We start from the raw sequence: 15,169 nt of genomic DNA on the forward strand, positions 1-15,169 counted from the left end.
TTTCTTTGTATGATTGACTTGGGCAATGAGGTGTTTCTTTGCACGTATCTCATTGCAAGTGAGGCTTTGAAGTTTGGAACTCAGGGGAAATAGCTTTAAAATGCTGTTGGGCATTTTTAATATGGAAATGGTTTGATATGCCCTGCCATGGACTAGGAGGAGAGGGGACGATTTTCCAAGATGTTGTACCTGAGTGAGGAGGAGGTACTGTTTGTTCATGAAGGGAGGGTCGGGTGTGTTTTCCCCCGCCCTACCCCTTCGCTGGTGGTTTATTGAAAGCAATGCCATGGGCTCCCTGATGGATATTGCAGTGGTAAAGGAGGGAAACTCCTGCACCTGACGGAGTGTTGGGGAAGTCTATCTCAGGTATTTCCATGACAAAGGAGTGCTGGGTGGGTTCTAATGGCTTCTTGCCCTGAAGGGGGTTGAATAAGGAGAAACCCCTTGATACCTTTAAAGAGAAGTTCTAATCTATTACGGTGCTTGCTACTTTCGGGGCATGATGTGATAAGCCTACTCGAGGAGTTCGGATAAATTCCTACCTGTATAATGCCTCCAGGGGTTTCATTGATTAATGGACAGATTTCCCTAATCCCCCTCTGGTGCCTAATGGAACAGTGTTGCTAAGCATGACTTTGCCATTAGTAACATACGACTACCCATCCTGACACTTGTATACGCATAGTCTTTACTATTTGTAATTTGCTACCACCTTGCCCCCAGCCCAGATGTGTAAGTCTTATCCACACCATTGTGAGGGAAACAGCAAAAGAGCTGTTGCGCTGCCCACCTTGTACTCTACAAGGTGATTCCTTCATAAATATTCAACAGTGTTGATGAGCCTTGTTGGCTGGATGTGAGATGCTCACTTGAATCTCAGTGGGTAATATAACATAGGGCAGATTATAGTTCCTTGGTGGCTAAGCATCCGGTGTAGTTCAGAAATTAACTTGTAACAGGTAGTAAGATATCTTTAGTCCCTATATAGATTCACGAGGGAATCCTATTAATTTGTGCAAGAGCTTTGCCCATCTGTCGCTTTCTGCTGCAGCAAGGCACTGGAACACAGAAGGAGGGATTACATGAGTTAGCACCCTGCTGAAGTGCTTCTGAATACAAACCTTTGGGATGCTAAATACAGGTTTTACACTTGTGTTACTGAGATAAAAGGGATTTGAATGCTCTCTTTTCAATAATAGTTTCTGTGTGTTTTTTTGTGTGGGGTAGCTCCTGAGGTGTTGGAATGGAAAAGGGTACCAGTAAAAAAACATATCGGGAATATTGAGCCCTCTATTATTCTCAAAGAGGTATATTTGGGAGGGATAATGCTTATTTTCAGGTCTTCAATTGGCATGATACTGTACACTCTTATGTGTTTCTCTTGTAGATCCGACTGGTCCAATGTTTTTAAAATCTAAATACGTACCTCCATGTCTATCCCTCTTCATGACTTGTCTCATGTTGGAACGGATGTTTTCTGATGTTACAGGCTGGGACATTTTGCTTTAAATATGTTTATATTTGTTGGTTGTGAAACTCTGAAACCACTGGCTAGCTAAGTCCTTTAGCACCCTGTGTGACTGGTACCCACTTCTAAGGCACACAGTTTGGCATCATAAGAAGGGTGGGATTTTGCAGTTCAGGAACTGTAATCTTTGTTTTGATGTTACAAACAGTTCTGTAGAGCAGGCACACTGTACACCTTGCCATCCTTCTTGCTCTAGAACATTTGACTCACAGGCTGAATACATCTTTGGTTCAAGCACACTAACTACTGAGCTATTTTACTGCCATTGGAACTTGCAGCGTTCTGTGCAGTAGTTGCATAACCCCCCTTAATTATATTACTTGAATTCGGACCTGGTGGGATTGAAACCTGCAACTTGCGGATTGCTCACGCAGTTCTGCAGCAAGACCTTGAAGAGAACAGCATTGTTCTGTTTCCAGCAGCTTCCTAAACTACTGTTTCAGCTAAATTATTTTGAAATGCAAAATACATGTTACACCAGAGACACTTTGGACATTCAAAATGTTGATCATGGTGCCTCAATTCCGTGCTCCACCAGAGGAAAGCCTTTCCTTATCCAAACATAAAAATCCCAGTCTTTGCTTGCACATTCATGACTTCTGTGCTGCCTTTATTAAAAAAAAAAGTGACAGAATCCTATGTTTAGTCATCCTTTTAAAGGTTGAAATGTCATGTCTGAAGTTTTCCAGAAAAGCAGAATGTCTTTAGAAGGGTAAAGTATTCAGCTTCCGGTGAAAATTAAGTTTTCATCCGAAGCCGAATATCTTTATTTTCAGCCGGAATTTGGCATGATACTTACTCGAAACCAAATTTCAGTACACCCCTAATTACAACATGCCCATTATGCTGCTGATAGGGTGCATTAAGGGGTCAGGAAGGCAGCACATGCATGCTGCTGGTAAAAATGTTGCAATGCCTCCACCCCCATTGCGGGGCGATGTAAGGAAAAAAGGCCATAATGTGTGTAAAGTAGTAGACTGTAGTCGGAATGCAGGGTTCACAAGGTAGGATTTATTGCTGTGTTAACCTTTCAAACAGCCTCTCATTATAAACAACAAAACATGCTTAAATGTGGCTCAGCAGGCTTGCTCGGAAAAAGGGTGAATCAATTCAGAGTTCGCATGAATGTCCTCTTAACCTTTGCTCCTCTTTGAAAGAAAAATAATCAGGTCACATAAATTCCTTTCCCCGGACACTCGCTGTCCATTCCTTCGCCAGCTGTCCAAATTGGGTTTTAAAAAAACGAAACAAACAGAGAGGGTAAACCCACGGAAACACTTTCCTTTGAAAATGGTTTACAGCCAGAGTTTCCTTGTCAGTGAATCTGCTTCGGTAGTGTTTCCCGGCACTGCCACTCTTCAAGCCTCTCCGGGCGGAGAGTCTGCCTCTTGATAAGGATCTCCGCGATGCCGAGCCTTCAGCCTCCTAGTACTCCCAGTACACATCACCTGGGGATTCCTCCCACTTCTCTGTGGTCTCCGGCCAGCGCTGCTGCTGTAATGAGAGACACCTGATGAGTTTCCTGGGGCTTCTTTTAACTCATACTTTGCTCCTACCTTCCCCTCAGCTTCCACCCGCCTTTCCTGCCCACTTTCCACACCTGCAGCCAGTTTGCCTTCACTCCTCCACCCTGCTCCATGCACTGTTTGTCCCACACCTGCAGCCAGCTTGCCTTCACACCTCCACCCTGCTCCATGCACTGTTTGTCCATCCCAACCTGTACTGCTATGGGGGTACCTGTCACTGTACCGCATGACAGGGCTGTATCTATACCGCTTCCCTTTGTTCATTTTATCTTTTCCCCCACCTGGTCTCCATTTCCCATGGTGGTTTATGGGACATGTAGTTTTGTTCTGTCCTGCTGATGTAACGTTTTGGGTGCTGGGTCTGAAAGTTAGAATGGGGTTGTCTTTTATCTCCATTGCCTCTTTGACCTCCTCACATACTCCCCCCAGGGAACCAGGCCGTTCGGGCCGGTTCAGCGCCCTGGATAAATAATCAGCAACTAACTGATACTTTCCGGGTTTATGTACTGTAACAAAATGATATGGCTGAAGAGTCAAAAACCACCTCAGAACCCTATGGTTTGAATCCTTCTGGATGGCCAGCCATCTGAGAGGTGCATGATCCGTAAAACTTCTGCCCTAGTAGGTAATAACAGAGAGACTCTACTGCCCACTTTATTGCCATACATTCTTTTTCTAGCGTGGAGTACGGTATCTCATGTGGCAGGAGTTTTCTACTGATGAATGCGATTGGGCAAAGGTTTTGTTCCGTCCCCTGGGATAGCACTGCGCCTAGACCGCATCATGATGCATCTGCCTGCAAAAAAAAATCTTTAGAGAAGTCCGGGCAGTGTAGGACCGGTTGGGTTGATATTAGCTGTATTAATTGTTCAAAGGCTTGCACCGCTTCAGGAGTAATTTTAAGTGGCCTATTGGTTTTCAAGGCGTCCGTCAGTGATGCCGCTATTGTAGAAAAGTGTGTTATGAATCTTCTGTAATACCCCACGAATCCTAGAAATGCTCAGATCTCCTTCCGTGTCTCTGGAATTCGTAGTTTTTCCAAGGCCTGTATTTTGTCCACCAGGGGTGTGATTACCCCCCCTCCCACCGAATATCCCAGATACTTAGTGGGTTTGGCTGCCAGTTTGGTTTTCTTGGGATTAATATGTAGCCTGGCCTCTTGTAAGGATTTCATTACTTTGGTGAGATGTACTAAGTGTTCTTCCCAGGGTCTACTGAAAATAACTATGTCATCCAAATAGGCCGCCACATATGGTTCATGAGGTTCTAAGATCTTGTCCATTAAGGCCTGAAACGTGGCAGGAGCCCCGTGTAACCCAAATGGTAATACCGTAAACTGAAATAGCCCTTGGGGTGTTGAGAAGACTGTTTTCTCCTGATCCGTCGGGTTGAGCGGTATCTGCCAATATCCTTTGGTTAAATCCAAGGTGCTCAAGAAGGATGCTGTTCCCAGCTTCTCTACCAGTTCATCAATTCTGGGCATTGGGTAGGCTTTGTATCGGGAAATGGTGTTTAATTGCCTAAAATCCATACAAAACCGTGTGGTACCATCTGGTTTGGGCACTAGCACCACAGGTGAACACCATGCGCTCTTGGAGGGAATAATGGTACCTAGTTTCAGCAAACTATCTATTTCTTGTGCTATCTCTCCCCTTTTTGCTTCAGGGATTCTGTAGGGTCGGAGGCGTGCAATCTTGCCTGCCTCTGTGGGGATGCAGTGGGTAGCCATATGGGTTCTTCCTGGTTTACTCGAGAATACTTTTGCCACAGGTTCTAAGGTGGAAAATAACTCAGTTCTTTGGGTGTCGCTGAATTGTTCCCCCAATCCCACATCTTGTATGCCGCTAGCCGAGGTTGTGACCATTTGTTCTGGGACCGACAGCTCTGTCAGGGTTGTACACAATACAGCTGAGTCCCCTTCTTTCCATAACTTGAGGAGATTAATGTGATAGTTCTGATGTTTGTTTTGCCTACCAGATTGTTCTACCTCATAGTTAACTGGGCCCAATATTTTTGTGATGCTGTACGGGGTTTCCATTAGGCGAGCATTTTGTTGGTGTGAGTGGGTAATAGTACCAACACCTTGTCTCCTGCTTTAAGCGTTCTCGGTCTACTTCCTTTATCATTATATTCCTGTTATCTTTCTTGAGCCCGACCCAGGTTTTCCTGTGCATAATCTCAGAGTTTTCCCAGGTGCTCTCTTAAGTCATTAACATATTCAGTGAGGTTTGTTTCCTCCTGGTTTTCCCAGGTATCTTTCAGTAATCCCAAGATAGATTTTGGTTGTCTTCCAAATAATAATTCAAATGGGGAATACCCCGTTGAAGATTGCGGAGTGTCACATAAAACCATCAACACCCATGGCAGCACTCGCTCCCACCCCAGACCAGTGGGACTGGTGGCTCTTTTATCATTTGTTTGATGGTTTTATTATATCTTTCCACCAGCCCATCTGTTTGTGGATGGTACACAGAGGTTCTCAAATGGTTGATTCCAAGGGTCTTGCATACCCCCTTCATAACAACTGACATAAAATTACGTCCTTGGTCGGTCACAATCTCCAAAGGAATCCCTACTCTGGCAAAGTAGGGCAAGAGGGCATCACATACATGTCTTGCAGATATTCCTCTTAATGGAAAGGCTTCGGGGTACCTAGTGGCATAGTCCACTACCACTAGTATGAACCGGTATCCTCTGCTGGTAGGTTCCATAGGCCCCACAATGTCTAGCCCTATTCTCTGAAAGGGTTCTTTGATCGAGGGCATCCTTTGTAGCGGGGCTCGGGCCGGCATATGTGGGCTTGTTTTCTGACATATCCCACATTCTTGGCAATACTTTGACACCTCTGCGTAGACTCCGGGCCAGTAGACATTTTGCAACACCCTTTTTATCGTCATGTTCTCCTCTAGATGTCCCCCCTGTGGTATGGTCATGTGCCAGCTGTATCAGCCCTTTCCTGTAGGACTGGGGAAACAACAATTGCTCCTTCTCTATGTTATCAGGGCCTTGAGTTGCTCGATATATTAATCTGTGTTTTTCTTAAAAGTAAGGTTGGTCCCGCTAGCGTCTAGCGCTTGTTCTCTGGCTCTTTTTAGCGTTTCATCTAACCCTGTTCCTGTTCGAAATGACGGCATATGATCCCCTACTTTCCAGTCTATAATGGAAATGTGTCTGTACTTTTCCTGATTCCCTCGGTTCATCCTTTTCTGGGTTTTGGATAATTGTTCCCAACTGCAGGGCCCCACTTGATCAGTTTGTGCAAAGGGGCTCTCTCTTAACCATCTATCAAATTCCGGTAGATCTGTTCCTATCAGTACCGGGGCGGGTAGCGTAGGAATAATGGCTGCTTTGATTGGTATCTCCTGCCCCTGCAATCCCAACACAATGTCTTTGGTAGGATACCCTTTCACATTCCCATGCACACATTTGATGCCAATGGTTCTCACGTGTTCGTGATCTTGCTCGCTCACATGGGGCTGTATGGCTGTCTGTCAGCTTCTGCTATCCATCATTGCTTGACGGGGATGTCCGTCCACTGTGACTTCTATCACATAAGGTAACCGTTTCCTTCTGTATTTCTGAGTTTGTAAGGTCCCGATTTCCATTGTTTCAGGTTTAGGTTTTCGGGAGCAAAATTGAGCAATATGACCCCATTCCCCACATTCGAAACATTGGGGTGCCATTCCTTTGTTTGTAACAACCCCATTAGGTCAGGGTTCTGGCCCGTTCCTGGGTTTGGTGCTTGGCCCCTTGTAAGGCCCACTGTGTAAGGCGGGAGTCTCCATAATTGGTCTCAAGTGGGTCGCTGGGATGGGCCGAGTGTTACCTGCCTTCTGATATGCTGTTGCCATATCTATGGCCTCGGTTAAGGACAGATGGTGATGTTGCCTAACCCACCTCTGTATGGGTCCGGGTAAGGCATCAATGAATTGTTCCATCATTACTTTATCCTTAATCTGTCCTATTGTGGCAGTGCCTGTTTGTAGCCATTTTTCCGCCAAATCTTGCACTCTGTAGAACAATTGTCTTGGGCTTTCGCCGGGTTTCAATCTGGTTTCTCTAAACTTGAGTCTGTAGGATTCTTCATCCATACCGAGTCTTTCCAACACTTTTTTTTAATCTCGGTATAAGGAGTGTCCCCTGTGGGGTTGGTAGCTTGGTATGCCCCCTGCATTGGCCCTGTGAGCAGGGGTGCGAGGTAGAAGGCCCATCTATCTTGCGGCCATTGAGCTGCTCTGGCTATTCTCTCAAAATTCACAAAGAAAAAACTGGGGTCTTCTCCTACTTGGTATTTCTGTAATACCGTGGACGGTATCGCGGGATGCGTCCGTGTGGTGGCCACTGCTTCTCCCAATATTCTTAAATCTTCCCGTCCTTGCTCTTGTGCCGAACTTTGCACTTGTATGGCTTGTTGGAGGGCTTGTCTGTCTGCCTGCGCCTGATGGCCTGCACTTGGATAAGTTTTTGCAGTTGCTGCTGCCCCTCTGTGAGTGCCTTTATCCCAGCTTTTATTCTGTCTGCCTTGGCGTTCTCTTGAATCCCACCACTGCCACCACTGTAAAGTAGTAGACTGTAGTCGGAATGCAGGGTTCACAAGGTAGGATTTATTGCTGTGTTAACCTTTCAAACAGCCTCTCATTATAAAAAACAAAACATGCTTAAATGTGGCTCAGCAGGCTTGCTCGGAAAAAGGGTGAATCAATTCAGAGTTCGCATGAATGTCCTCTTAACCTTTGCTCCTCTTTGAAAGAAAAATAATCAGGTCACATAAATTCCTTTCCCCGGACACTAGCTTTCCATTCCTTTGCCAGCGGTCCAAATTGGGTTTTAAAAAAACGAAACAGAGAGGGTAAACCCACGGAAACACTGTCCTTTGAAAATGGTTTACGGCCAGATTTTCCTTGTCAGTGAATCCGCTTCGGTAGTGTTTCCCGACGCTGCCGCTCTTCGAGCCTCTCCTGGCGGAGAGTCTGCCTCTTGACAAGGATCTCCGCGATGCCGAGCCTTCTGCCTCCTAGTACGCCCAGTGTACATCACCTGGGGATTCCTCCCACTTCTCTGTGGTCCCCGGCCAGTGCTGCTGCTGTAATGAGAGACACCTGATGAGTTTCCCGGGGCTTCTTTTAACTCATACTTTGCTCCTCCCCTCAGCTTCCACCCGCCTTTCCTGCTCACTTCCCACACCTGTAGCCAGTTTGCCTTCACTCCTCCACCCTGCTCCATGCACTGTTTGTCCCACACCTGCAGCCAGCTTGCCTTCACACCTCCACCCTGCTCCATGCACTGTTTGTCCTTCCCAACCTGTACTGCTATGGGGGTACCTGTTACTGTACCGCATGACAGGGCTGTATCTATACCGCTTCCCTTTGTTCATTTTATCTTTTCCCCCACCTGGTCTCCATTTCCTGTGGTGGTTTATGGGACATGTAGTTTTGTTCTGTCCTGCTGATGTAACTTTTTGGGTGCTGCGTCTGAAAGTTAGAATGGGGTTGTCTTTTATCTCCATTGCCTCTTTGACCTCCTCACACCGTGTCATGATCAGATACATGCATAGCGCCGCATTATCAAAAACAGTGCCTTACTAAGAGACTGGTAGCCTTGCTCCTCAAAAGAAACATGTACCCCACACAACCTGGTCTGGGTGTTGTGTAAAACAATCATTGTATTCCAAAAAGCCCTGCCACTCTTCTTACCTACTTAACATAGCATACCAAAATTAGCCAGCTTGTAAATAGTATTCCTATCAATGCTGCGTACCAACCTTTAGGTGGTTTTATTTTACTGTTTTGTCTCATACTTCTCCCTCTATCCAGATATCTCAAATCTAGATGTTTTGCATTTACTGTTGTGCCTCCAATTTAGGAGTTCACCCTCTGTCCAGGTGAAGTTTAACCAATTGTCACATTTAGAATGAATTGTGAAGTTCAGCCATACCTCACACTTAGACATAATTGTGAAGTTTAGCCATGCATCACACTTAGATAGAATTGTGAAGTTTAGCCATGAGTCACTCCTAGACAGAATTGTGAAGTTTAGCTATGCATCAAACTTAGATAGGATTGTGAAGTTTAGACATGCGTCACACCTAGATAGAATTGTGAAGTTTAGCTATGCATCAAACTTAGATAGGATTGTGAAGTTTAGACATGCGTCACACCTAGATAGAATTGTGAAGTTTAGCCATGCATCACACCTCGCTAGAATTGTGAAGTTTAGCCATGCGTCCAAATTAAATAGGATTGTTAAGTTTAGCCATGCGTCACACTAAGAGTGAAATGTGAAGATTAATCATGCATCTCACTTAAAGTGAAATGTGAAGTTTGGCCATACGTCCCATTCATTAAAACCTTTATTTTTGGTGGCCATACGTCCCATTCAGATAGAATTTTTAAGTTCAGCCATGCGTCAGACTTAGATAGGATTGTGAAGTTTAGCAATGCATCACACTTAGAGTTGTGAGTCTTAGCCAGGCGTCACACTTAAAGTGAAATGTGAAGTTCAGCCATGCGTCTCGTTCAGATAGAATTGTAAAGTTTAGGCATGCGTCAGATTTTGATAGAATTGTGAAGATTATGCATGCATCACACTTAGATAGAATTGTGAAGTTTAGCCACAGGTCACACCTAGATAGAATTGTGAAGTTTAACCATTAATCACTTCTAGATAGAGTTGCAAAGATTAACCATGCATCCCACTTGGAGGGAATTATGAATTTTAGTCATGCACCAGACTTAGATAGAATTGTGAAGATTAGCCATGCATCCCATTCTGATAGAATTGAGAAGATTAACCATGCATCACAATTATGGTGATTAGGCATTTGTCACAACAGATAGGACTGGGGAGATTAGCCACATAGAAGAATTTAGCGAATAGCCAACGCACTAACCAAACCTTCTTCAACTTCCTCAAACACACCACCCAAACACTGTACATGCCCACTCGGGCTAGCCAAACTATACCCTCACACACACCGAAAACAAGCAACACACACTACAACAAGCCCGGACACTGGACCTTACTTGTATGGATACAACATGCCAGTGCGCACAAACTTGAAAATCTGGCAATCTACACATAAAAAACACAGACACACCCCAACACAACAGTCACATAGAAACATCTTCAGATATTGGACCTCACCCATACACATAGAGCAAGCCAGTGCGCACAACCCTAAATACCAACAATCCACACATAAAACAGACAGACACACCCCAACACAACAAATAGCCACACACAAAACATCCCAGGCATTGGACCTTACACGTACGGATGCACGCCAGTGCACTTAACCTGCCATCTGCAAGCCTACACACACAGACGCCAGTTTCTGCTGGTTCTGGACCTATCCTATCATTCTTCCCTCACTAACCGACCCATCCTCTTTCTTGCAGAGACACATGAGCACCTGGAGAATGCCCTTGGGTGGTATCGGTTCACGATATAAATCAACATAACATAACATAACTCCCTCTGACTACTGGCTTTTTGTATCCTGAATTCCTCCATCACACTCTCATGCTCGGCGGCTTATGGTGCACAGCAGGATGCTTCGGGAATATGTTGGTGCAATTCAGATTGTACTCAATAGAGTAATGAATATAAATGAACATGCCTTGTTTTTGTTTCTTGCAGCCCTTTGCCAATCTTTATGGTGTGCAGCCTTTCTATATGTGCCTAGAGAACGACACCAATGCCCATGGCGTGCTCTTCCTGAATGCCAACGCACAAGGTAAGAGCCTCCTTTAATGGACCTGCCCACCCCACCCCGCTATTGTGTACTTGTATATTTTAATTCCAGGTGCACGAACAGTACTTGCTTTGAACAGTAGCACTGAATTCTGGCATTGCATTAGTTGCACACTTGGAACCATTTAATGCTCCTTACTCATGGTTTGAATCCAAAAAATATTTTCACACAATAATATGTATTACATTGAATCTTAACCCCTGCCACAGAATCCCCCTAATAGCCCTCCTGGCACAACGCCTTTTTAATCTGTCATGTATTTCCAGCTATAGATATATTTTAAATCAAAAAGGTTATTTATTATGTGCAGCCGACTAAAACAACTTTAATCAATGCACATTCTTGAACATTCTCTTGTCACTAGAATTTCAGAAGCTCCCCTAAAAGCGCGGAGGAAGGAATGCTTTTTTAACTGAGAATATTTAAGTAAAATGAGCAAATAAACACACCTCCTGACATTGGCTTTCCAGCCCAGGACCAGTTCTTCGCTTCTGATCAATATTTTGTCCTCCTGAGCTTAAAGTCCATTCTGTCTGCAAGCACCATTTTGCCAAGGTTATGCCTTTATAGTTTTGGTCCATAGTGTAGCCAAAAACTGATGCTACAGTGCAAAGTCACGTTGAACCGTGCAAAACATGCCACGAATCGGGCCTTTAAAGGCTTAACCATAGTCTGTGCTGCGGGATCAAGGGAATCCACCATAGAGTGCTTGTCTATTTGATGGTATGTCTGTAAAAGTGGGCAGGAACTTCTGGATAAAGGGAGCTGGGACCACTGCAAAACTAGGTGCCTTGGAGAGTGACGTATCAATAAGTCTGGGTTGCAGCAATGGATGGCGTCTACATTTAGGGCACATAGCCTGTCGGCTACCGGAAACAGTTTGCAACAAGCCATTATAACACTATGGGCCCGATTCTTAACCTAGTGCAGTGAATGTGCTAAAGAGAACGATTCACTGCGCCAAATCAGGATGCTCAGACTCCACCAGTATTCCCAAGTGGGCCTGGGTGTCCTCATAGTGCACGACAGTGCACCTTCAGGATTGCGCCTGTTTTTGTCATGGCGGGCACAATCATGAAATCAAGGCAGCATTTTTGTAAAATAACGATATATTTGTTATTTTACAACAATGCTGCCGAGAAGACGGGTGTCTATGAACACTTTCATACACACCAAAGTAAGCAGCTTCAATGTTTCATAGACACCAAAATAAGCAGCTTAAGCAGCTTCATATACACCCGTGTGGTGTATATGAACACCTTCATATACACCAAAGCAAGCAATATCAACATTGTATTCTGCAACTTTGAAGCTGCTTACTTTGGTGTGTATGAAAGTGTTCATATACACCGGTGTTCTCGGCAGCATTTTTGTAACACAAAGCTTCTTGTGTCACTCCTCCAAAATAACGGCACCAAAATGGTACCATATATGTGCGCGACTTTAGCGCACATATAAAACTGGAGGAGTGCCACAAGAATACCAGTCTAAAGTGGCAGGTACCGAAACGTGGCAGTTGCTAGGTTGGTTTCTAACCCATCCTAGCAACCGCCACATGTGTTCCGAAAGTGGCGCATTCCTACTGACTTCGGAAGAATGTGCCACCTTCAGAATAGGTCTTACGCTTTTAACAACCTTTTCGGTACTTAAGACCAGTTGAGAATCGGGACCTATACATGTGTACGGCAATTGAAGCAAAGGGAATTCAATACATGAAACACGGCCTGTCATCCTAAAGTGTTGAATGTTGCAAAAATTAAGATTAGACTTAATCGAGTGATGTGCATCCTTTTGACCAATTTAACCAAATGTATTATTAATATTATTAGGGTATTTATTGAGCGCAGACCTCGCTTCAGAAAGCGTAGGAGTGTTTTACAATCATAAGGGGAAGAGCACAGTGAGGGAATCTGAGAAAAAGGGAGCACATACCAACAATCAGTGCCAGCCCCAGGTCTACCAGTGCTTTCTGCGTGATTTATGGGCACACCCACCCCACCCCTAGACTACAAACAAATACCAGAATGCAAAGGCGCGGCGTGACTCTTGAATAGCCGCTGGCTCCACACCTCTGTCACACACTGTCATGTAAAGTATCAGTAAATGACTTTCTTTAGTTTCTAATAGAAAGTCATTGACTGACAGTTTACATGGGGGCCTGCAGGTAAAGGATGCTGCCAGCTCACACAATGTAATGTTTCACGTAATTTATATGACACTTTACATTGTGTGAGCAGGTGGCGCCCTTTTATCTGCAGCGCCCCTGTGCCATCGCACCACTTGATCGACGCTTGAGCCAATAATTGTCCACTTAATGTTTTTGATCGTCGGATTAACAAGGGCTTACGTAGAAACTCTTGCAATGCCTAATAACAAATGGAATGACACGTCATGGACATGACTAATGCCAGATGTCTCTTTTCACTGCCTAAATTCTAAAGTAGTTTGCAAAGGTAGCGGGCGCCCCTCTCTCGACAGAACAAGGCCTGATAACCTGTTCAGTGATAACCTGTTCAGTGGTTATTAACCACTTGAGAGTTCGCAGCCACTGCTTTTACCCACTGTGCCTTTCACAGATGGGAAATATCCATTTGCATATCAGTCTTTCACAGATGGCACGTGATGGCTCGTTCAGATTGGAGTTGCCATTGTATTTCGGTGCTGGACTGCTCCTGGGCAGGACAAAGACTGATATGCAAATGGATATTTCCCATCTGTGAAAGGCACAGTGAGTAAAAGCAGTGGCTGCGAACTCTCAAGTGGTTAATAACCACTGAACAGGTTATCATGTCTGTTCTTGCGAGAGAGGGGCGCCCGCTACCTTTGTAAAACTATTTTTTAAGGAACCTGGGATTGGTAACCCTAGGTCTCCTGGGGGCAACCAGACGTGGTCTCCCTCTCACTGTGCTTAGAGAGGCATCAGCTTCACCTCACTGATGATCCCCAACAAGGGTGAAACACGTGTATGGGGTTGCTGGTGGTACTCTCGTTCAGATTGGAGTTGCCATTGTATTTCGGTGCTGGACTGCCCCTGGGCAGGACAAAGACTGATATGCAAATGGATATTTCCCATCTGTGAAAGGCACAGTGAGTAAAAGCAGTGGCTGCAAACTCTCAAGTGGTTAATAACCACTGAACAGGTTATCATGTCTGCTCTTGCGAGAGAGGGGCGCCCGCTACCTTTGTAAAACTATTTTTTAAGGAACCTGGGATTGGTAACCCTAGGTCTCCTGGGGGCAACCAGACGTGGTCTCCCTCTCACTGTGCTTAGAGAGGCATCAGCTTCACCTCACTGATGATCCCCAACAAGGGTGAAACACGTGTATGGGGTTGCTGGTGGTACTCTCGTTCAGATTGGAGTTGCCATTGTATTTCGGTGCTGGACTGCCCCTGGGCAGGACAAAGACTGATATGCAAATGGATATTTCCCATCTGTGAAAGGCACAGTGAGTAAAAGCAGTGGCTGCGAACTCTCAAGTGGTTAATAACCACTGAACAGGTTATCATGTCTGTTCTTGCGAGAGAGGGGCGCCCGCTACCTTTGTAAAACTAAATTCTAAAGTACTTTACTTTTGACAAATGCAGGGATGTAAGTGGTATGATGTTTCAAAGGGAGACGCAATCATACCATTCGAAAAAAAGCGTAAATATTGTATGCATATAACGGTGTACTTATAATATATTCTTATCTTAAATTGAATTGATCGAACTTTGTGTGACAGCGTAGCTGCCTGGGAATTGTGTACCATAGAGACATGTTGAAAGAAGGAGTGTGTGGGGAGGATGGTTCGATTTGTGGGTGGATGCATGCAGGCCAGTGCTTTGGCCATGCCCCCACTTTCCCTGGTCCTGCCAGGCAGCCATCGGTGGCCCACTTCATACAATGGCATTTGTAGCACCTTCAATTAGCCCTTTTGATCTTGTAAGTGCAAGCAGGCTATTGTAGTAAGCTTGGTAGCTGTGTGGCTTGCATTCTCTTATCTGACTCCCATGTCACATTAACGTGATATGTGACAAGGCAATGGACTGCGGACCTGAGACTAGGTTTTATAAGTCATCTAAAAGCTCTGATAAGTAAAACATCTACATTTGTATTGCTTATGCATTGGTGTTTAACATTATTGACCTGTTCGATTTAGCTTCTGTAAGAAGGGGCAATGTGATGGTAGTGGGTGGAGATGTCGTGGCAAGAGGTGAAACCTGTGGTGTTGATGAGGGCACATTCAACAAACACATGTTCCGTTTTTTGTTTCTAAATGAGCTTGGTAAGGGGACTTTCGGGACGTGTTTCCGGAGGGAATCCCCGAATACAGGCATTCTGCTCTGCTCGCTACTGACATGGTCTGTTCTGAGAACGTTTAA

At 44.9% G+C, this 15,169-nt stretch overlaps 1 protein-coding gene and 1 long non-coding RNA gene across 2 annotated transcripts in view; one reads left to right on the forward strand and one right to left on the reverse strand.

The window, feature by feature from the left end:
- The window catches only part of LOC138513998 (lysosomal alpha-glucosidase-like), a 1,078,298-nt gene that overhangs the window by 359,979 nt on the left and 703,150 nt on the right, over window positions 1-15,169 (forward strand). Inside the window, exon 6 of the mRNA XM_069629222.1 lies at window positions 10,693-10,789. Coding sequence (XP_069485323.1) covers window positions 10,693-10,789 — 97 coding nt within the window. The remainder of the gene's footprint in view (window positions 1-10,692; window positions 10,790-15,169) is intronic.
- Window positions 1-15,169, reverse strand: part of LOC138513999 (uncharacterized) — a 46,120-nt gene that overhangs the window by 15,506 nt on the left and 15,445 nt on the right. The gene's annotated exons all lie outside the window — the stretch shown is intronic.

This window comes from Ambystoma mexicanum, chromosome 12, assembly GCF_040938575.1.
Source record: "Ambystoma mexicanum isolate Mex_15411 chromosome 12, UKY_AmexF1_1, whole genome shotgun sequence".
NCBI classification, from domain to species: domain Eukaryota; kingdom Metazoa; phylum Chordata; class Amphibia; order Caudata; family Ambystomatidae; genus Ambystoma; species Ambystoma mexicanum.